Source organism: Periplaneta americana, chromosome 8 (assembly GCF_040183065.1).
Source record: "Periplaneta americana isolate PAMFEO1 chromosome 8, P.americana_PAMFEO1_priV1, whole genome shotgun sequence".
Classification (NCBI taxonomy): Eukaryota; Metazoa; Arthropoda; class Insecta; order Blattodea; family Blattidae; genus Periplaneta; species Periplaneta americana.
Genome location: NC_091124.1, coordinates 121,824,976 through 121,849,312, shown reverse-complemented (window position 1 = coordinate 121,849,312; position 24,337 = coordinate 121,824,976). Strand labels below are relative to the sequence as shown.

At 34.7% G+C, this 24,337-nt stretch overlaps 1 protein-coding gene across 1 annotated transcript in view; it reads right to left on the bottom strand.

Annotated features, from left to right (window-relative positions):
- The window catches only part of LOC138705009 (matrix metalloproteinase-14-like), a 102,645-nt gene extending 79,333 nt beyond the window's left edge, over positions 1-23,312 (bottom strand). Inside the window, exon 1 of the mRNA XM_069833545.1 lies at positions 23,183-23,312. Within this exon, the coding sequence (XP_069689646.1) occupies positions 23,183-23,263 (81 nt within the window). The 5' untranslated portion in view covers positions 23,264-23,312. The remainder of the gene's footprint in view (positions 1-23,182) is intronic.
- Between the last annotated feature and the right edge of the window lie 1,025 nt (positions 23,313-24,337).

Genomic DNA, 24,337 nt, shown 5'->3' with positions numbered 1-24,337 from the left:
ATTATTACGCACGTCACCTCCAATCTGTGAAGAAAGTGGTCCAGTCTTTCGATACCGATCACGCGGCTGCGATTCAAATACGCCAGGAACTGCTAAATGATGAAACAATCGAAAAAGAAGTCATGGATATTAAGTAAAATTTTGGATATTTACCGGATGCCATTATTCAATTAGGAAAGTCAGGAGTAGAACTAGTTGAGCAAATAAATATTATGAGGACTATTGTAAATAGGCTGAGTGCAGTAGAAGGTGAAATAGGAAAACGTGTTGGTGAAAAAGTGAATAAAGTTTTGATTAAAAATGATGGATACGATATTCTTAGTCGAATTTCAGATGTACTAACAAAGACGTGTCCCAATGACGTCATTCAACATGTGAATTTAATTGACGTATCTTGTATCAAGTACTCTCTAATTGTCTCTGCAGATGGAGAGCGGAGTTTTTCCATGTTACAAAATTTTCTTCCTTGCAACAGAGCAAAGTTGTATTTTAAAAATTTGAAAATAATATTTACAATTTATTATAACAAGGCATAACAAGGCATAGCATTAATTGAAAATGCCATTTCGTTTGGATCTACATATTCAGAGGCGAGTCCCATGCAGAAGACAACTGTCTATCAACATCAATATGTCCACTGACACGCGAAGATGCAGAGGTTCATATTTAATTATGTATATTTGTAATGTTGTTTATTGGTGTCTTGTGCGTTGCGAAGAAAAGCACATGTAGTTAAAAAATAAATGCAGATTATGTATGTAGGTCACTATATGTCATTAAACTATTCCATTTGTTTATTCTGAAATATATTTACAGACGTTACGTGTAAGTTTGTATGAAGTGGACTGTACTCTTCCATGAACCGTGACGCAGCTCGCTTGACAGTCACTGAGCTACGAATATCTATACTACGTTTCACCATTCTTTATAATACTTCAAATCCCTTTCCCTGATAATAATAATAATAATAATAATAATAATAATAATAATAATAATAATAATAATAAGGTAAAGGTAAAGGTATCCCCGTAACGTGCCATGAAGGCATTTGGGGGGCATGGAGGTAGAGCCCCATGCTTTCCATGACCTCGGCACTAGAATGAGGTGGTGTGGTCGGCACCACGCTCTGACCGCCTTTTACCCCCGGAAAAAACCCGGTACTCAATAATAATAATAATAATAATAATAATAATAATAATAATAATAATAATTTAATGCTTTCTTTTTTTAAAGTCTATGTAGGAATTAAAGAAAAATTAATCGGCCACTTATTTATCGTCTCGTGAATTTTCTGTTTGGCAGGAATATACTCGTACCTCTAGAAATCATAATCTCCATTAAGACTGAACATGTGAGAAGAAATTTTTTGTGAGACTGCAGAGACATCTTGGTGTCAAAGTAGGAGTAGGAAACTAAATGTAATGTATTGAGAACAGGTTCAATGAACCAATATGATTCAATTGTCTGTGTCCTTGAAGTGCAGACGTGTTCATTATCATCTCTTATCATAAAGCATTCATTCACGTTTTTATATAGTCAGTCACCTCTGGGTGCGGTACTTCGGTACTACTTATTCAGTTACTTTACAGAACATAGTTCTATATTAGAAAAGTAGCTGGCTTCATGGGATCAGTAAATTGAGTCAGAGGCAAAAGAAAGAAAACGAAGAAGAATAACCATAAGCTGCAGTAAATCTAAAGATAGATGGAGAACAATCTCTCAAGTGTTACCGGATATTTTCGAATCTACACATTACTTTCGTAGGACTATTGAGTTGTATTAATACAACCGCTAGAAAGCAACACAGACTACCATTCAAATTAGCTTGTACTTTGAAGTCATAAGACTGTTTACGAGTAACGTTTGAGAAAAAAAAAGTATTATCAGAAGCAGTCAGGTCTTCTAGACATATTTTATCTGATAACTTCATGCTGATAATAATGTATATTTTGTAACAATACTGGAAATCATTATAAGAATATCACATCTGATAATGATTCTCAGATGGTGACGTAATGTAATGTAAGATGGACCCGTGCACGCTAGTGTCCTAGTGGCATAGTGGAGCAAGAACGTGTGCGTAGCTAGTTGTCGGGCTGCCTCGTGTGACGTCAGCTGCCGTGAGACCAATGGAGTTACAGCGTTAACTACCACATCAGTAATCTTAAGTGTACTGAGAAGAACATAACCAAGTCCAAGCGATAAGCGGAGATTTGAGATCTACCACGCCTATTTTGAAGTGTGATTTGGAATAAATGTTCTTTATTGAACTTGAAGAAAGTGCAAAATATTGCAATTTGTACGAAGACTTCAAATTAGTTAAGAGATAAAACTTCGTATATCACAGCCAACAATGTGATGGCTATGTGGGTGAATCGGAAATGAATTATAATTAATTATTAACTCAAAGACAGAGAACATGAGTAAAATTACCTCATCAAAGAAGTGAAATTTAGAATATAATTGTTGTTACTACTACTACTACTACTACTACTACTACTACTACTACTACTACTACTACTACTACTACTACTACTACTACTACTACTATCATAGCACTGTCATCATTACCCCTCAGCGTGTCTATACATTTTAATGTATTTTGCTTTTTAGAGAGACACTGAGGAACAAATAAACAGAGTGTCTACTAATCGGCTTAGTTATTCAATTTGTTTACATTTAGCAAGGCCTCATAGAAATGTAGATGATAGAGACATCATTAACGAACGTTTAATAATATTTACAGACTAAGTATTCCCTAAACTAATGAAATTGCATCAGTTAGTTTTCATGTCGCACAAGACTGTGGGATGCGGAAATATGTGTTACTAAAGAAATGTAAAAGTTAATTTGTTAGCGGTTATATGATTAAAACGTATTGCAATATCATTACTTTTAACAATTTAGCATTAAAAACGCGTCACTGCTTTCATCATAGGTATTATATAAGTTAGTGACAATACTGTAGTTTATGTATTATATTACTCCTTGAACTTTCAAATACTCCGTGTCATAAAATTCTACAATACACGCCACTGATGAGGCGAGCTTCGATTCGGAACTGGAACTGTGGACTCACCTTGCCAACGGGGCAAGAGTATGCTAGTACGGCTAAAGTGTGCACGGGTCTGCTTCAGAGTATGGGCAGCCATCCTTTTCAACTAAAATTTATTACAAGCTTGGTATCGTTACATAATGCATTATAAAAATGTCTCTATCCTTTTAACAATTTGGTTTGTTTATATTTATAAAAAAAATTGGGACCTTAGCCATAAGTCTCCTGTTCACTACATCCTAGCATTGAAAATATTGTTTACGATATCATAATACCCAGCTGACGTCGTAGATAACGGCAGCGATATATGATAAGTGCAGTACTTATACAAGACTATTAGCAAATATACACACAAAATCAAAGTTATGTTGTCAAAGTCTTAAGGCCCATTCACAATGAAAATTAAACATAACCATAACATAAACACAGAAGTTTGCGGCCAGGCTACCAAATGGGATCATTCACAATGATTCACATAAACACTGACATAAACATTACCGTTAGACGTTAACATGAAAGTTTGCGAACTCCAAACTTTCATGCTTATGCTTACGTGATTTGCAAACAGAACACAATCGTGGAGCGCTGAAGTATACGACAGAATATGAGGAAATGGCATCGTTGTTATGTTTCCATGGTTACCAAGTATGTTTGCGGTTATGTTTATGTTCCCATCTGAATGATGGTAATGACTTCTTGATTTTACCGTAACGTTTACATTCTTAAGTTAACGCTTTCGTTATGTTTAATTTTTATTGTGAATGAGCCTTTACAGAGAGGAAGAAAGGAGGGAGAGTGATACGAATGGAGAAGAAAAGGAAAGAAAGACGCATCTACTGTTAATGGATAGCAATAAAGAATTAATTAATATCTGTTCAAGGAAATACTTGAACATCCCATTTTAGTTGGTTTACCTCCCGGAAGTTAAATGTACCACAAGTCACTTTTACTTTAAGTGTTCTTCATGTAAACCATTTGTAATAGTTTAATAGTTACCACTTTGCTGCTCTAATATCCTTTCCTGGAATCTTGGACAGTGCGCGCATCTTTTGAGTCTTACGTTTCCACTGTTTTCCGGTCACAAAATATCTTATTTCCGAATAATTGGTGGACATACACCAACACCGCGACCATTAATCTAATAACTAAGAATCCTGCTTTTAGTTATCTAGAGTCTCTAAGAAACTCGCAACAGTGTAGGTATGTAACTTATGTAGTGTAGTTCGGCAGCATCTAACCCTACTACACAGTTCAGGTCTGCTGTTCAGGGAACATGAGAAAACAAAACAAAGCTAGGCGCTTGGAGATGAGTGCTCTAATAGAAGAATTTGGTAGCGAGCACTCATTAGGAAAGAAGAAAATTTATTTGATTAGGAAAAAAGAAGAATTTTTTATTTGAAATACTTAAAATGTTTACAGTCATGATTATAAGTGTAGAGCAGTGGTTGCCAACATCACGAAATTGTGACGTAATAGAAATGCAACCCGCACACCACTGTCGCAGGGAGAGGAGTGGAGTGGGTATCTCCTCAGGTAATGGAGCGAACAACAATGCAGAGACGAACTGTGACCAAAAAATAAAAACAATGTAATATTTTTCTACTTATTAACTACACACACATTTTTCCGTGTTATCTTTTATCCTCCTATTCATTATTTTTGTATTATTAATAAAATAAAGTTATTTTCTTATTTACCATAAAAAGAACGTGTACTGCACATCAGCAAGTATTTGAAATTAGGAAAACGTACCAGGCTGGTCATGAAGTTGTACATTACACTACACACTTCAAAAGAAACGTCGAAGTATTTTACCCCGATGAAGACATAGAAGCCGATACTTTTTAATTGTTTGTTTATTAATGAAATATTCAAATTATACTACATGCATCGGAAAAAAACGCCGAAGTATTTTATCCCGATTAAGACATAGAAGCCGATACTTTTTAATTGTTTGTTAATAATGAAATATTCAAATTATACTACATGCATCGGAAAAAAACGCCGAAGTATTTTATCCCGATTAAGACATAGAAGCCGATACTTTTTAATTGTTTGTTTATTAATGAAATATTCAAATTATACTACATGCATCGGAAAAAAACGCCGAAGTATTTTATCCCGATTAAGACATAGAAGCCGATACTTTTTAATTGTTTGTTTATTAATGAAATATTCAAATTATACTACATGCATCGGAAAAAAACGCCGAAGTATTTTATCCCGATTAAGACATAGAAGCCGATACTTTTTAATTGTTTGTTTATTAATGAAATATTCAAATTATACTACATGCATCGGAAAAAAACGCCGAAGTATTTTATCCCGATTAAGACATAGAAGCCGATACTTTTTAATTGTTTGTTTATTAATAAAATATTCAAATTATACTACATGCGTCGGAAAAAAACGCCGAAGTATTTTATCCCGATTAAGACATAGAAGCCGATACTTTTTAATTGTTTGTTTATTAATAAAATATTCAAATTATACTACATGCGTCGGAAAAAAACGCCGAAGTATTTTATCCCGATTAAGACATAGAAGCCAATACTTTTTAATTGTTTGTTTATTAATAAAATATTCAAATTATACTACATGCGTCGGAAAAAAAAAACGCCGAAGTATATTATCCCGATTAAGACATAGAAGCCAATTCTTTTCATTGTTGGTTTATTAATAAAATATTCAATTTACAGGCAAGGGCGTGATAGTCTTTATAACAAGAAGAATAATGACATCGTAGCCTACATTGTTCTTTTATACTTCATTTAAAATTTTATAACAAATTAAGTATCTCATATTTTTGCCATCTGCACAAAAGAAACACTTTTGCTCCCATGCTCCTTAAAATTAAGTTTTCATATCATCTGTTTTCTGTTTTGGAAGAGACATCGAAATATAATATTATCCTACACACTTGTAACATTACATGTGTACGTCCACTGCTGAAAAATGTCTTTTCTTACATCGAAGTGAAGGCTGTAAATAGAGGGTGAAGGTATGATGCCATGGTTACGCTTGAGTGGAGACAGGGGCATCTGTCGCGACACAGCTTTTGGCGATCACTGGTGTAGAGATTCGTAATGCAAGCATTCGTAATTTGTTTTATGCTGACATGTTTTCTTTATTTGTTAATTCTAACCTTTAAATTAGATGTAAAGTATATATAAATGCATTTTACTTATTGTAAAATTAAGGACAAACAAATTCCGAGTGCCAGATGCCAATGGCGACTAAAACTTTTATGTGACGCCTGAATTTGTTTATTGAATTAAACATTTTGTAAATCATCGATTTACTTTATGTCACTAGACTAATGCAGAATGTTAACAAAAGCGGTTGTTGGAAGAAATTCGAACGTGCTTCTCAGGTTAATATTGTTGCACTTGTTGTGCATCTCAAGATATTGTCACTGCATGGCTTCAGTGAAGAGCCAGAGCGTCTTGAAGAGCGTGTGTTTGCACTGCATATATATTTAGAATTGTTTAATATATTTCAGTAAATTCATCTCTATCTTAGCTCGAATGGTTTTCTCATTGCATGTGTGGGCAAAATATAATGGCTTCTGAAAATAAATGGGCTGATTCTTGAAAATCTCTTTTAGTTTTATTAGTTATAACACGCTAGAAATTCCACTTCACACATCATCTCTGTATTCCTCATCTTTCACTGTAGCTACCTCTCGTCATAGGAACTCTCTGCCGCCTGAAGTCAAGGGCTGCCGAACATTGAAATCTTTCAAATCCAAGTTAGAAAATTATCTTATGACGAGTTGCCAAACTAACTTACTTTTATGACAAGTGTAGTATTGCATGTTTCCACGTATTCACATTTTTTTATGTTCTAGTGATATTTAAGTTATTTTATATTTTTCTTTTCGTATTTTCCGATAATGGTATATCTATAATGTGATAAGTTGAGCTAGGGTAAACATTGGTAATTTCGGATAATTTCATGAAAATTAATTTAAAATGCAAATGTGTAAATACATCCTTATTCCGATTTTTTCATCTAAAAGACGATAATTAGCTGTACAAATCTGGAGACATAAAAGATTGGACACGTTCTTGAACAAGTGCCAAAAACCACTTTTACAACTTAAGCTAAAAGGTTGGTAATTTCGTGATAACCTTGGTAATTTCGTGATATTACATTGATAATTTCGTGAGAGGTAGAAGAATTGTGGAAAAATTCATTAAAGTCAAATGAAATTCTAATTTATTGTTACAAGACTTCAAACATAGTAATTCCGTCTAATATTCATAGTAAGAAAACCTAGAAATACATATCAACACATAATAAGAATGAAATCAAAGTAAAAATTGAAATTGAAAAGGGATCTTCTTTGCCCTGAAAGGGTGAACACTTTTATTACGAACTTTACTATAGCCTATATTACTAGGGTAACTTCAAAAGTAATGCATAACATTTGTTTAAAAATTATATTTTTATCCTACAGCTTTGCTATCTTCACAGAATGTAGAGACATTCTTTAGGAACAAAATGTCACTTTTCCACATAATCGCCGACCCTATTAACTGCCTTACGTAACCTAGGAACGAGGGCCTGTAGACCAGCACGTTAAAAGTTTGGACCAACACGTCTGAGCCACTCTTTAGCAGCGTGCACAAGTGAGTCATCTTCTAACCTCGTTCCGCAAAGAGATCTTTCAGTTTACCAAAGAGATGGTAATCGCACGGTGCCAGTTCAGGACTGTAAGGCGGGTGTTTCAGTGTTGTCTATCCGAATTTTCTGATCTGGCCTGTAGTCTTGTGACTGACATATGGGTGTGCGTTGTCGTGCAATAGCATAACATCCTGCTTCTCCCGATGTCATCGAATACGACTCAGTCGAGCTTGAAGTTTCTTGAGAGTTGCCACATACGCGTCAGAATTAATGGTGGTTCCGTGTGGTATGATGTCCACAAGCAAGAGTCCTTCTGAATCGAAAAACACAGTAGCCATAACTTTTCCTGCCGAAGGTGCACTTTTGAATTTCTATTTCTTTGGTCAATTTGCAAGATGCAACTCCATTGTCTGCCTCTGTCTCCGGTCCAAAATGGTGGAGCCATGTTTCATCTTTTGTCACAATTCTTGCAAGTAAATCATCTAGCACTTGTCATTTGGCACTTAGCATGATAACAAATCAAACAGAAGCTACACTCAACCCATTGCGTCCCCCTTTTCTTTTTTGTTATCACATCTTATCTTCAGATTTCTAAAATTCGTATTGTAATACAATTTTTAAAATAGTATAAAATGTGACGCATAATGTTCAACAAAATTTCGCCTCAAACAGGCTAAGATTTCTATCAGTAAAGCTAAGCCTATATGGCGACTATAGCTGTATCTAAAATTCCAAAAACTTTTCCTAAAATTTCATTAAGATATAGTAAATCATTGTACCAAATATCATATGCTTACCTTTAGTAATAAGCCTGTAATGTAATTACAAACATCCACAAAATTTATACGCCTAAGAAGTCGATGTTAACTTGCTCTCTTCAAACATAAAAGCTCACTGAAGCAGCTACAAAAGTCACACAAAGCGTAGCTGTATGTTTCTGGAACCCGGACAACATATGCAATCCCTTGGCGGAAATTTGAATCTCTTAACATCATTGGTTAGTTCACGAAAGAGCAAAGAAAAAGTATCACGAAATAGCCAATGCCACGAAATTACCAATGTTTACCCTATATATAATCATAATTTTCCTTACTGTGTGTACCTAAAAATATTTTATTCATTGTATGCTTTGTACTGCAGTATTTTATTACTACTACCAGGGGCGACTTTCGATTGGGGGCTGCGGAGCTGCAGCACCCCCAGACATTTGTGTCTCTTGTCTCGTTTTATGTTGTGAAATACATTTATTATACAGTCTCTATTTAGTGGCTCGATTTTTTTTAAATTTCGCTCTCATTGACATGCACGCAATCGTTAGTGAAGTCACTTCCTCCCCTGGTGCTGCCAGAGCGAAACGAGAGACAAGAACGGATTGGTGAAGCCACTTCCTCCCCTGGAGCTGCCAGTCTCGTCTCGGGAGCTTTGTGTGTTTGTTTTACCCCTCCCCCTGCTAGCCTCTTGCCATGAATCCAGAGTTTTCAGTCGCTGCAAAATTTGCAGCAGTTTGTCAGTAGCGCGCAGTTTTAAATACATTTTATTTACCGTTGTGAGTATAAGAAGTGCGACAATGTTTAATTCTGTACAATATTTACAGTCTATTCAGTTCAGTACCTTAACAATTCAGGAGAAATGTGTAAATACGTGCCCATCAGTTGAATCTCATAATGGAAAGAGCCGCTAAACAAAATAGCCTACAAAGCTCGTATATTTTTTGCTAATGTACTCGTATCCAATATCCCTGCTTTCTTCTCTCGATCTCCACATAGTCTGTATTAAATTAATATGTTTGAAAGACAATTCCATCAGCTGGGACAACAAGATGGAGTTTTAAATAAGAACAGTAAATCTTGTTCATAAGAAGAAGTAGCCATTGCTAGAATGTTATCAAACCATAATGGAATCTGAAACATCTAACAACATCACAATACATGAGACAAGCGCTCTGGTGCGTACTCTTGAAGATCCTGAATTCAATTTCTGGCTCAGTTTTTTTTTTTTTTTTTTCATTTATTGATGAATCATGTAGATATATTATACAACCAACTACAACTTCGCCAGTTAGATATTTCTAAGGTTCAAATCTGCATGTAAAAAATTAAATTATGGTTTATTTAACGACACTCGCAACTGCAGAGGTTATATTAGCGTCGCCGGTGTGTCCCGCAGGATTCTTTTAAATGCCAGTAAATCTACTGACATGAGCCTATCTCATTTAAACACACTTAAATGCCATCGACCTGGGCCGGAATCGAACCCACAACCGACTATGCTACCGAGGCCGACTCTGCATATCAAGCTTTGTTAATGCCATACAGACGATACGAAACAGTGCACAGTTGAGCAGCGAGATCTGTGAAAATGAAAACCCTAAAAAGCGTCGTAAGGTCGAAGGGATTCAGTCAATGGTTGCGGCAGTCAAGGAAGTGTGTGACCTCATTATCACACAAGCTAACACCCGATTCCAGTTCATAGATCATCTGATATTATCTTCTCTTCTGTGTTAAGAAAAATTTGAATGCTACAAAAGATCATTTCCTGAAAATGACCTAAATGTATGTGTGAAGCTTTTCCCAATGCTCGATAAAGACAAACTAAAAACGGAACTCACTGTGTTGTATCAGAGACAAGAATTCAGAAATATCAGTGGCGCAGTCAAGTTCTTGCAGTTTCTTCTATCCTAGAACTTGCAGGCCTCATTTTCAGAAGTTGTGAAACTACTACTCATAGCTATCACTATACCAATGACAACTTCCGAACCAGAACGTTGCTTTTCGTGTTTGAAGAGAGTAAATTCCTATCTTAGAAAAATACGATGAGAGAAGAGAGACTGTCCGTATTAGCTATGTTTTCCATTGTAAAGATTATGTTAAACGACATAGGCTATCGGATTTTAATAAGATGATGATTGAAAAGTTTGCAACCTACAAGACAAGGCTCATGGAACTAATCTTTAAATATAGTAAGTTGCTTGGTTTATTTTTGTATGCAGCACCCCTTAATTCAATACCCACGAGCCGCCACTGACTACTACTACTATTATTATTATTATTATTACTACTACTACTCTTATTATTATTATTATTATTATTATTATTAATTGTCTTATTTTTTATACTTTATATGTCTAATTTATTTTGACCTGCAGTTCACATTTTATTATGCGTTTTCCTTTCTTTCTGTATGTTATATATTACATCTGATTTCTACTTACTTGTTGTTTACATTTTATTATTATTATCTTATTCAGTTTTGTGTGTAAAATTGTAGTGTACTTTGTAAATTTGTAGTATTTTTTGTAATGCAGTTTTACTCCTGGTTGAGTGTTAGAGAAGGCCGTATGGCCTTAATTCTACCAGGTTAAATAAATTATTATTATTATCATTATTATTATCATTATTATTATTATTATTATTATTATTATTATTATTATCCCAAGTAAAATTATATTTTATTGCTTATAAGTTGCCTTTAAATAAATACTTTGTTATTGTTATTAAATACAAGTGATATTTTATAATGAGTAAGTTACTATTCCTGTTATTCACCGATTTATACACACGAATAGTCGGCCTGGGTAGCGTAGTCGGTATAGCGCTGGCCTTCTGTGCTCCAGGTTGCGGGTTCGATCGCGGCCCAAGTCGATGGCATTTAAGTGTGCTTAAATGCGACATCCTCATGTCAGTAGATTTACTAGCATGTAAAAGAATTCCTGTGGGACAAAATTCCGGGACACCGGCGACGCTGATATAACCTCGGCAGTCGCAAACGTCGTTAAATAAACCATAATTTATTATTTACACAAAATAACCAAATGTAAACACACACATTACTGATGCAGCGTGAACTGTTGATTTGCAACTTGCTCTCCGTACAAAGCGAAGTTTGTTTGATCGACTTACATCTGATTTGTGTTCAAAGTAACCAAACGCAGGACTCTACTAATAACATAGGCTATCAAAGACAGTGTCTACTTTTCCATAAAATGTGAATTCTTATATTATCAACTACGCCATGCCAAGATCTCTCTTCTCACGTTTCAGACGTAGGCCTGGCCACGAAAGTTTAATTTTATTTACATTTTTCTCATATGAAAGCTCTAGAGTACAAAATATATAGGCACATCATTTTATTTTTACTAACACTTCTAATATTAACCTGCCTATACCTTTGGATTAACGGTTGAAAACCGGAAACACGTTTGCTACCCCCTTTCACGACTGGAGTTCGATGATACTGGCGTAAAATACAAACAAATCACTTTACTAGGTATAGGAAGGAAGAAGGTAATTCATCCATTTACGTAAACTAGGAAATATCGCGATTTTGAGTTTGATAATTCTTATCAGGTTTTTGTTTAATCAAAATGCAGTACAGTATTAACAATAAATGTTTTTACTCACGAACTGAGCTATCCATTCGGACGTATTCATTATGCAATGTATATTATACTGTCTACAGCGCATTAGCGTACAATATAGAGAATGAAGTTACATTGAAAAATAATCATAGTATGGATATTTAAACACATTTTTGAAAATGGTAGCTGTTCATTTCGATATAGACTTACATTCTTTTGTGCATATTATCGCACTATAGACTATTGTACCTAATTCCAATTAACAGTTTCGTCTTTCGTATTAGTAACTCATGTTGAAATAATTCTGTACTTACTCTATAAAAGAGTACCTTACGTACTGTAAATTCAGTCTTCATTTCTGCCCAATCCGAAAAGATAAAATTACTCAGAGATGCTATCTAATGTCTTTCCAAGTGGTTTTGTCACAGGATCGTAAAAAGGAGCAAATGACGTGACAGTTAATTACTTAATGAGGCCTTTTTATTTAAGTTATTTTAAACAGTTGCATAATATTGCGTAGACGTCCAATTCCTAACAGAAATTAATGTTTTCAGAAAAGAGCTAAGACAGCTCGGCTACTAGCTTTTGCAGTGGGGCGAGCAGAAGTCGGTGGAGGAAACCGGGATGCGACGTAGGCAAACGGACGACAGTACCTGTGCGAAAATATGATTCAATATTGAAAGCTCTTTCGTCACTGGAAAACGGGAACGTATTTCTGGAACGTATTATACTCACTAACTCGGTACTGTTTACTTTGACTGTATACGCGGCCTTGGTTCTGTATGGAGTACGGTTGGAAGTTTACTAGTAGAGGGGGTGGGAGTGAAGTACATTCAAAAACTCAGGTACAATAAGAATTGAAGTAAAAATAAAATGATATCTCTGTATATATGACATAAACCTAATGTTGAGAAAAATAAGTTTAAAATTAAGTGACAATGGAAAATTTTACGCAGAGTCTATGAAGTCTGTTTTGTGTTTACATATTGAGTTTTGATCTTATGTAATAGTTCACTACAGATTTTTAAGACATTTTAAAATTAAGATATTAAAAATAGTCATTTTATAATAAGACGTTGCACTTGTACCTCTTGTGTTCCGAATTATTTTGCAAACTAAATATAAAAAATATAATATGTATATTGCAAAATAAAATCTAAATTCAAACTCTTTTACGGGTATGGAGAAAGTTTAAGTTTCTGAAACTTATAGAATGTCCCATATTTTAATTTGCTTATCCAAAATAATTTTTCTTGTCAGACTGCAAATAAAAAACTGTTTTACACAAAAGTTGTTTAAATGTAATGGGGAATTAATAGTATGGACATATCATTCTTGTAACCTTGATCATTAGGGAGATAGGAGTAATAACTTCAGTTTTAAAGGTACCAACGTCTTTTTTTTCGATGAATCATTTAACCCCTTCAAGGCCTGTTGAAAATGTATTACAATATACCAGTCTAATAAACATTCTGAAGAGTACAAAAATTATGGAACTGATAGTGTACGTATTTATTGAAAGTCAGAAATAAAATAACACTTTGTAGAATTGCAATACCTTTGTTCGGCCTTATTTCATAAATGGTACCTACCCTAAATGGCAGATGATATGCCAGATTCTTAAGAATAATTTTTCCCGATCTTTTGAAGGTCATACCGATACACTTGAGGAACAGAATGATTATGTAGTACGCAGCACATAACACCTTTAAAGTCCGATCTCAATCCTAACACACATTGCCTCCGTTTGAGCTATACAGTGAAAAGAATAATGTCTTCATAATCCTATTTTACAGATCTTTTCTTGTATGCAAAGTTCGTGAGCGACAGTTTGACTGAAGTATTAGTATAGTATCTAGTGTGGATCGTCAGGTTAAGTCGTATCGTTTGTAAGTTCAATATTGTATTTTAAACAATATTCCTACTCACGAAGGGCGAAGCTGGCCACGGGCAGTGTTTTAATCACTCTGATAAATTTGTTATTTACATGAGCGTTTTATGTCGAAGTTTCAAATGATAAAATTTACATTGTTACCAAACCCACATTTTCTTTATGTTTTAATTGCAAAATTGTGAATCTATAAAAATGTGCTACAAAAATGTGTTGCGTAACCTGTTTGACGAGAAATATCAAATTATATAAATTATGTTTTATGTCGAAAGTATCTGATGCGGCTAGAAAAAAGGAATGTAGTGTAAAAATATCCTGATGTACCATCAGTGGTTACATCAGTTCCTCAGAACGGAGTTCTTCCAAAATCATTCAAATTAGAAAATGATCTCGGAGAGAATAGTTACAAGTCACTCACTGATTTCGAATTCTGCAACTTCGACTTTTGAGGTATCTTCGTTTAATCCCAAATCACATATAGATTGCTCATCCCTATGTTAAATCGGTAGCACTTTGAAGAGAACAACCGCCAGGATCGCCACCCGTCCGCCGTAAACGAACACGAGATGGCAGTACAGTTGCTAATGCAATTCAAATGGAGTTATGACGTGAGGCCTTATGTAACAACTAGATGGCAGCACAGTAAACCTGACAAAAGTTGTTGCCGTGAAAGCCTATCAGGCCGAGCAATCTGGGTATGTATGATCTAGGGTTTAATGAAATTTGTTTTCTGTTATTTATAATTCTGTACCTCGGAGGTGTAGGACGCTATATGTCCAATTTTTAACGAAATGAGATAATTACACATTTATATTTCTTTTCTTTCACTTTATCCAGAGGTATACAACGTTACGTCCTACATCAATAATTCCGGAAGTTACATGCTTTGAAAAGAACAAGTCCACTTTTATTTAGAAGAATACAACACCATCTGGACAGAGTACTGTATACTTTTGCATGTCCGGTGCATGAACTAAGGACATAATGTATGTACACTGGTGTTCAAAGATATCTGACCTACGATTTTATGATTGTGTAAGCAAACTTCCCAATCAAGGGATAAATCAGAACCAAAGTTTAAAAACATTGACAAACTTTCGAAGAGTTCCGCTAGTTCTTAATTAGTGGCACGATTATTGGGACGGTTAAAAAGTGTCAGGAAAATGGCTATTTAGATTATGCATAAATTATTCTCACAACTGACAATATCAGCGGTTTGCAGCTAAGTCCAGTGTTGTTTTACAATCAGTAGAGTAGTATGAAAAATTGAATTCTATAATACGGATATATTTATGTACGATTGGCAACACTGACTATTGTCTTAGCCATCTATTCATAGAAGTAATAAGTAAAGAAGCCACACCAACAAATTATCGAAAACTATCGATTACTAGGGTCATATATTTTTGAACGTCAGTGTACACTTCTCCACAGACTGGTGGATTGTTCATGAACTAAGGGGACAGTTTCAGTCATAGTACAGCTCGTTCAAGAAAAAGAGAACTAAACTCGAATAAGTCTAAAGAAGACACTCTACTATTCTACTATTTCACTGTAAATAATGAACGACTTAGAGTGTGCGTTGGTATGATTTAAACTCGCTTTCTATCTCAAGTGCAATTGTAGTAACATTTTGAAAAATATTGACCCAGGAGGAATAGTAAAGAAAAAAAGTAGACAGACTCCAAGCAACAGACCCATTATGAAACCGTGAAAGTGTTCAAAAATATTAATTGTTTCCCACAATATGATAGTCACTACACCAGTGTAAAAATTGTGAAGAAATATTTAGAAATAGAATTGAATCTAGAATAAATATATCAACTCTACATACATGACTGCAATCGCAACAATAGTAATCCAGAGTTAAGAGTGAAAAAGTGGTTGTACTCTGTGTCTTTAGTAAACAGTTCAATTTGTCATTCAAACCACCTGAAATAGACACGTGTGATGTAGGCCTATGTGACTGTTTCTATGCTAAGCTGGAAGATAACCTGACTCTTGAAGAAAAAAGAATCTGTTAAGGCTGAGCATACAGTTATGAATCTCAAACCACATATAATTTTAAAAGTAATGACTCTAAAATGACAAAAAATATACCAACACACAGAGTATTTTTTACTTGGTTATTTAATGACACTGTATCAACTACAAGGTTATTAATATATTATTGTGTTTTATTGAGGAATTACTTGTCAATAAGTTTATTACGTACAATATATTTAACTTTATTTCAATCGGTAATTATGTATGGAATTATAGGATGGGGTAGCTCATTTAAATCCAATTTTAATCCACTTTATTTATTACAGAAGAAAATAATTAAAATTTGTCTTCATAAACCTATTGATTTTCCATCTCAAAAATTGTTTTTAGACTTTAATGTACTTAACATAAGACAAATTTATTATATTGTATTAATAAAATTCATACGTAAAAATCGAAATAATTTTGAATTGTATTCTCATAATTATGAAACAAAAGGTATGAATTCTTGAAGATTGATTGAACCAAAATGCAACACTGTTACAATATTTAATCATAATAGTAATTTAGGCCCAAGAATATATAACAAATTTATATTTAAATATCCCAATCTTGTCAATTCTAATAGTTCTAGTATTAAATTTAAGAAGTTATTTATGGATTTTATAAAAATTGAAAAATTGTAAATTTGAATTTATATATTCTAATTGTTTAGTAGATATAACACAAATTGTATTGTATACTTATTAAATTCAATTCAGGAATCCGCCCCTGAGCACGAGTTCTACTCTTTCAGGGGTGAGATAAACTTTTTCTGTATATATTATATTTTATGTTACAATTATTAGCAAAATAAATAAATAAATAAATAAATAAATAAATAAATAAATAAATAAATAAATAAATTTAACGTCGATGGGATTGGTGACAGCGAGATGAGACCGAGGATTTGCCATAGATTACCTGACATTTGCCTTATGATTTGGGGAAAACCTCGATAAAAACCCAACTAGGTAATCAGCCCAAGCGGGAATCGAACCTCCGCCTACACGCAACTCCGGATCAGCAGGGAAGCCCCTTAGCCGACTGAGCTACGCCCACAAACTATTAAACGATGATTTGCAGAAATGTTTGCCATCACTATTCATAACAAATTGTATTAGCTTTGGATCTCAAATTTTACCTTGTATGATGAATCAGATTCCTTTGTTCACTGTATTATGTGGGATTAGTTAAAAAGAAATCGTGGCGGAAATGAACTTGCATAAGCCATTTTGAAATGGGCATATAGTGTCATTCCGGGGTGCAATAGGGAAAGATATGAATACTAATGTTTCAAAATATATTTTGATGGTGAGAACCAACAGGTTAACTTCGTTAGGTTCCGCAGACAAGGAGTTACATTTCCAGCAAATTGTCTGAAATGTCACATTACGGTACCTATTTTCCGTCGGAAATACAATTATTTAATGAAATATTGTCCTATTTTCCTTCAGTTTGCCATTCTTTTTATCAAAATTTAGAAAGTACAAATGATAAAAATAAAAGTGACTATCCAGAAGGAGACATAGATGTTGGCCTGGGCTCTATGTAACATTTTGATCTTACAACAAACCATATCACAACATTTGCAATTTTTTGTTAAGAAATATAATAAACATAAAATGATATGGGTTGCGTAATGTGTTTTAAATATTGGTTATTCTTAAATACCCATTATTTTGAATTTTATTCAGCTTCCTCCAAGTGAAGGCTGCCTAGAAGACAAAGCTAACCAAAAAATTGTTGTTTTTGAGTAAATGGTAGGTACACAGTTATAATGAAAAAAATGCAGAAGGAAAAGGAAAAGGAAAAGGAAAAGGAAAAGGAAAAGAAATAACACAATTACAAATAATTGAAGACGACTAAACAAAAGATCATTAATTCCAGAAGAAACATAAAATTTCCAATACGGTATCTATTTGATATCAAGTGATCACAGTCGTCTATTTAGCACTAGTTGCAAGACCCAACTTAAGTGAGCAGATCACCATAGGAAAGAGATCAATCTATTAAAGTGTAGAGATGGTTTCTTAGGATTTTTATAGATCCCTTCACTGCAGACAGAGACACTTCAGTCACAAGAGTTTGTCCTAGACCAAACTACTTGCAAAAATGCGCGAATCTCGAATCTTTTTGTGATAGTCCCTCTAGCCCCAATCAGTAATCCAATAACTTCGATCGACGTTAGATGATATTTTTCCTTATGATATAGTGGTGTCGTATATGTCGCATTTTTCCTGATGTACCTCAGCAGGTTGATTTTCGTACTTTTCCACCCTTACAGTTGGATCAATTATAAATCCGCTTGTTGATCTTGTCGGGATAGCGATGATGTCAATGCGCCTTGTAGACCCATTTGTGGACAAACCATGGACCTCCTCTTCTACTTGGTACTTTTTTCCTCGTAGGGCCGATGCTAAGAGGGATCAAATCTTGTGGTGATGACTATTTCTCAATAGTTCTCCATGAGGACAGGCTCCCAGAATGTGAGCAAGTGTTTCTTTCTCACTCCGACAATTTCGGCAGTGGGTTCCATTCTGAGACCTACCTGGTAGAGCACGTACTGGGCATACATTGGCAGTCATCTTAATAGCGTTCTCCATTCGCTTCTGGTTAATCCATTCGGTTTAGATACCCATTTATTACCAGGCGTGTATTCTTTGCATAGAATGAGACTGTATCATACAATATAACAAGCTCATGAGAGGTGTAAACACCATGTCCATAGAAATTGGTAAATAAGTAGAGAAATTACATTAAATGAAACACAACATAAAACATAATGTAAAACGCGTTTCCTGGTAAAATTTTGTTACAAGATTACAATTAACAGGTAAGAAAATAAAGGGCGAACAAACTCATACATGTTCAAACTGCTCTCCTGTAAAGTTAGGTTAAAAGTAACATAGTGTCTTATACCTCCGAGGTACAGAATTATACATCATCATTATCATCAGTTTCAAATTAAATCCTAATTAAGTAACTCTGCTTAATTAGCTGTCATTCTGCTGCATTTTCAAGAGTCTTGGCCTGCTCAATCTTTTTTATTTTTATACTCTGTTATTATTCTACGCATTCTGTATTTAAATCCTAAAAATACCGAATTAAAATTTATTTTTACATTGTTTGATTGGTAAATGAAACTTTCTACTTCAATTTAATTTTGCTAACGCTTCTGTAAAAGAAAGAATAAATGAAGATGATAATTTCTACAACTTTTCGTCTTCCGTTGTGGAATAATGGTTTGCACGTTAGACCGTGAAATGAGCGGGTCCGGGTTTAAATCGTGGTTGGAATGAGTTACCTACTTTGGATTTTTTCCAAGGTTTTCCCTCAACTAATTGAAGCAGATTGTAACACAACACAACACAACACAACACAACACAACACAACACAACACAACACAACACAACACAACACAACACAACACAACACAACATAATTAAGGCAACAAAATGTAACGCAACATATGCTATAATCACTGCATTAGTAATACTCGTATTATATTTAATTTAAGTGATATATTTTTTTCATTTAGTACAATATTGAAGGAGTAAAATACATTAATATAAATATACAAAATCTAAGAAATACTTGTGGAGTAACGGTCAGCGCGTCTGGCCGCGAAACCAGGTGGCCCGGGTTCGAATCCCGGTTGGGGCAAGTTACCTGGTTGAGGTTTTTTCCGGGGTTTTCCCTCAACCTAATATGAGCAAATGCTGGGTAACTTTTGGTGCTGGACCCCGGACTCATTTCACCGGCATTATCACCTTCATTTTATTCAGACGCTAAAGAACCTAAATGTTGATACAGCGTCGTAAAATAACCCAATAAAATAAAAAAATTAAATCTAAGAAATACTACTACTTACAGCTGAATGTTAAATAAATTTTTACTTATATCAGCGATTACTATTTCTGGCAGCTGTATAGTTATTTAAGAAGTGAAGGTTATGTTAGATGGTCAGAAATAATGTTTTCCCAAACGTTATAACTTATTGGTATTGTTGAAGGTACTGAGTTCTAAAAGAACTCTCAGACAATGCATGAAATGAATATGAAATGGTATGGTATGGCTTATTCTCACTCAGACCTTTGGTCCTACTGGCCCTTCACCTTATAGTATTCGGGCGAGCAGTCCCTTTCATATACTATTTACAATTTGCACACTACCCAATGCTAATGACCGACACCTCTTCATCATTTAATGTTCATCCACTATGTCTTTCATGTTCGTTCACCACACTTCCTATATTTCTGCGTTTATTAACTATTCCTTCTTTCCTTCTAATCCTACCTTCTACTATTTCCTATTCCTAATAACAACATAACACTTACTTTTACTACTCCGCATTCTCACAGACCCTACTTATTTACAATTACATTACAATTATTTTACTGTACTATAGTCTTAACTAGGCCTACCCTCTATTATTTACTTTACATCTATCTATATTACTTCTTTGTCCTACTGATACCTATCTAGTCTGGTCCTACTTTTAGCTCCTCTACTCTTCCTATCTTTACAGTACGTCCTACTCATTCCTACTAATTAAATAAACTCATCATGATCCTTCTCATACTTAAACACTATTCATCCATATTCACTGCACCCCTAATTAATCCTTCATTCCACTGACACACCATTTCCTTAGATTGTATGATGGTTTGTCCTTGCTGCTCTCCACCTTATTTCCTCTATCTGCTCTATTTAAATGTGCCGTAGTTCCAGTGCAGTGAGTGAGTTGACAGCGAAATGAGTGTAGTGTTGAAAGGTACTTGTGCAGATATGAACACATCATACTCGTGGGTTTTAGTTCGAACTTAGGTTTAAGATACAAATTAGATTTACTTTAAATGTTATTTTAAGTGATCGTGCTTCATTTAATTTAGGATGTTCCCTATTATTATTATTATTATTATTATTATTATTATTATTATTATTATTATTATTATTATTATTAATTATTGTTAGTGTTAATTATTAGTATTATTATTAATTGTATTTTTAATTAATAAGTTTATTATTGTCATTATTGAGTGTAATTAGTTACTACTGCCGCCGGGTATATACCCATTGCAGTGTGAATAAATAAATATATATATATATACATACATACATACAACTATTTACCTTCTCTATACTTTCACTTCTTACCCCTACCCCCTCTTTTTATCCCTACCGTATTTTTTATGCACCTTAACCTTTCCCAGCTGTTGGCTCACATTGCCTTCATTTCTTTCGCTGACACCACACGCGTCCTAGATCATATATGTAACAGATAACTCCTCGCTACGTTAAAATCGGCAGCACTTTGAAGAGAACAACCGCCAGGATCGTCACCCGTCCGTCGTAAACGAACACGAGATGGCAGCACAGTCGCTAATGCAATTCAAATGGGAATTATGACGTGACTCCTTATGTAACAACTAGATGGCAGCGTAGTAAACCTGACAAAAGTTGTTAACCTCAAAGCCTATAAGCCCGACATATCTGTTACATATATGATCTAGGCACACGTCTACATTATCGCTCTTATTCGTTTGACACATTACACTCTTGTTGTGACCTTGTGGTGACGTCACTACAGATTTCCTCCATGGGTCCATGCCACTTTTCCCCTCTCGACTCCTCGCGGTCTTCCCTCTATCTTCATCTTTCGTCATCCATCGGGCTGGGGTCGTCGTTCTGCCGCATGCTTCTCGATCGGAATTTGCTGTCCTCGACAAAACTCCGACTTCCGCACTCTCTTACATGTCAGGTTTCTTGCTTTTCACGCCATGGTTCCTTGTACTAAATGAGTTTTCCTTCACTATCCCCATTACTTTATCCTTAATCATTTTTATTTTTTCTTCGCTTATATTTTCACCTATTCCAGATTTATTCAGGCTGTCCAAACATAATTCTACGTCGAAAGTCTCACCATTTATTTTTAATTTGTCCTTCTCTAGTCTCGCGTAATGACCGTTGGACCTCGCCGCTTTCAAAAAAGGCACTAACACTTTCCTCCTGCACCTCACTTCATAATCAAAGTCATTATCAGTGCTAATATTTGAGTCTTTTAACTCTTTATTTTTGCTCATTATCATATCCTTTACCATAGAGTTCGTCAATTTGACTAGTATAGGCCGGTTAGCCCCATGTCCCACTCTGTAGACCTCTTTCACTTGCCTGTTACTAATATCTAATCCCATCCCCTCCCAGAACACAGTCAGTATCACCTCGTATGTTTCCCAAGAATGCTCTCTTTCCCGTTCTTCGATCCCGAAAAATACTAAATTATTCTTCCGCTTCTCTTTTTCTAAGTCTTTCACTTTCCTCTTCAACATCATGTTCTCCTCTTGCAATTCTTCTATCTTCTTATTAACTTTAACGATGCTTTCCCTAAGACTTTCCGTATCCATTTTACTCGAAACACTCACTTTACAATTCTTTAAACTTTAGGACGATTTGTTTGCACTATTTTCACTTCGCTACTTTATCCGGCGCGCGGTCATTCACATCCAGCTCCACTCGTCGCTCAGTGACAACTGCATGAAATGAATAGTAGAATTGAATTTGAGAAGAAAGAGAAGGATTACAGTTCCTATAAAATTTAACTTAGGTTACAAAAAATGTTCGAATAAATAAACTAGAAGAAATTATTGTAAGTGTGAAAAAATTATCTGTTAATTAGTCTCACTATACATTACGTATCACACACGTATACACACCCGCTCACCCACATAATGTATGCTCTTCACTTTATCGTTAAAAGTTACCAACTTAACATTTCTACATACACGAGTACGAATGTATCTATTACAATTTATTCCAAAACCCACTTGATCAATCAAACAGGACTTAGCTATTATTTAATGAGAGTGTACAATATGCCCATTAAGAAGCCAGAGAATAGCATGACAGAACAAAATGTAGGTAAATACATTTACATATAAAATACAGTGTCTATGTATTTATTAAATTTCAACACAGCAACAATTATCAATGTAAACCTATGTATTTATGACGTATTCTACTCTATAAATTTTTCATTATATTGCCGTGTCGTAAAATCGAGTTGCATAAATAAATGCACAAGCTTACATTTCTTTATAACGTCTTTTCTTATTTATTTTGGCATGCTATTAAGTCTTCAAACTACTGAACATATTTCATGAGTCAATGCAAATTAAATATATATGAAAAAGTGAGCTTAAAGTTTAAATTCATTTCCACTTACCATGGCACCCATATCCATTGTCATTGGTGCACCCAAGATTTCCTGAGCACAGAGGCTAACAAGCACACACAAACAGTACATGTTGTATTCTAACAGCTGTACTGAAGGGCGCCTTATCTGCGAGTAAGGCATGAATAGTCTGGACTTTCACAGATATCAATGATAAACCAACAAGATAAAATGTACTTACTTACTTCAGGCTTTTAAGAAACCCGGAGGTTCATTGCCGCCCTCACATAAGGCCGCCAACGTTCCCTATCCTGAGCAAGATTAATCCAGTCCCTACCATCATATCCTACTTCCCTCAAATCCATTTTAATATTATCCTCCCATCTACGTCTCGGTCTCCCCAAAGGTCTTATTCCCTCCGGCCTCCGAACTAACACTCTATGTGCATTTCTGGATTCGCCCATACGTGCTACATGCCCTGCCCATCTCAGACGTCTAGATTTGATGATCCTAATTATATCAGATGAAGAATACAATGCGTGCAGTTCTGTGTTGTGTAACTTTCTCCACTCTCCTGTAACTTCATCACTCTTAGCCCCAAGTATTTTCATAAGCACCTTATTCTCAAACACCCTTAACCTCTGTTCCTCTCTCAAAGTGAGAGTCCAAGTTTCACAACCATACAGAACAACCAGTAATATAACTGTGTTATAAATTCTAATTTTAAGATTTTTTGACAGCAGACTAGATGAAAAAAAGCTTCTCAACTGAATAATAACAGGCATTTCCCATATTTATTCTGCGTTTAATTTCCTCCCGAGTGTCATTATATTTGTTACTGTTGCTCCAAGATATTTGAATTTTTCCACCTCTTCGAAGGACAAATCTCCAATTTTTATATTTCCATTTCGTACAATATTCTGGTCACGAGACATAAGCATATACTTTGTCTTTTCGGGATTTACTTCCAAACCTATCTCTTTACTTGCTTCAAGTAAAATTCCCGTATTTTGCCTAATCATTTGTGGATTTTCTCCTAACATATTCACGTCATCCGCATAGACACGTGTTAAGCTCTACCGACCTTATTATATAGTTGTGAGAATTAGACGATCAAGACCGAAGATAGCTCTAGAATAATTGCAGCAGAAATGAGATTATGAGAAAAACATTGGGTTATAACTGGGATGATTTTAAAACAAATGC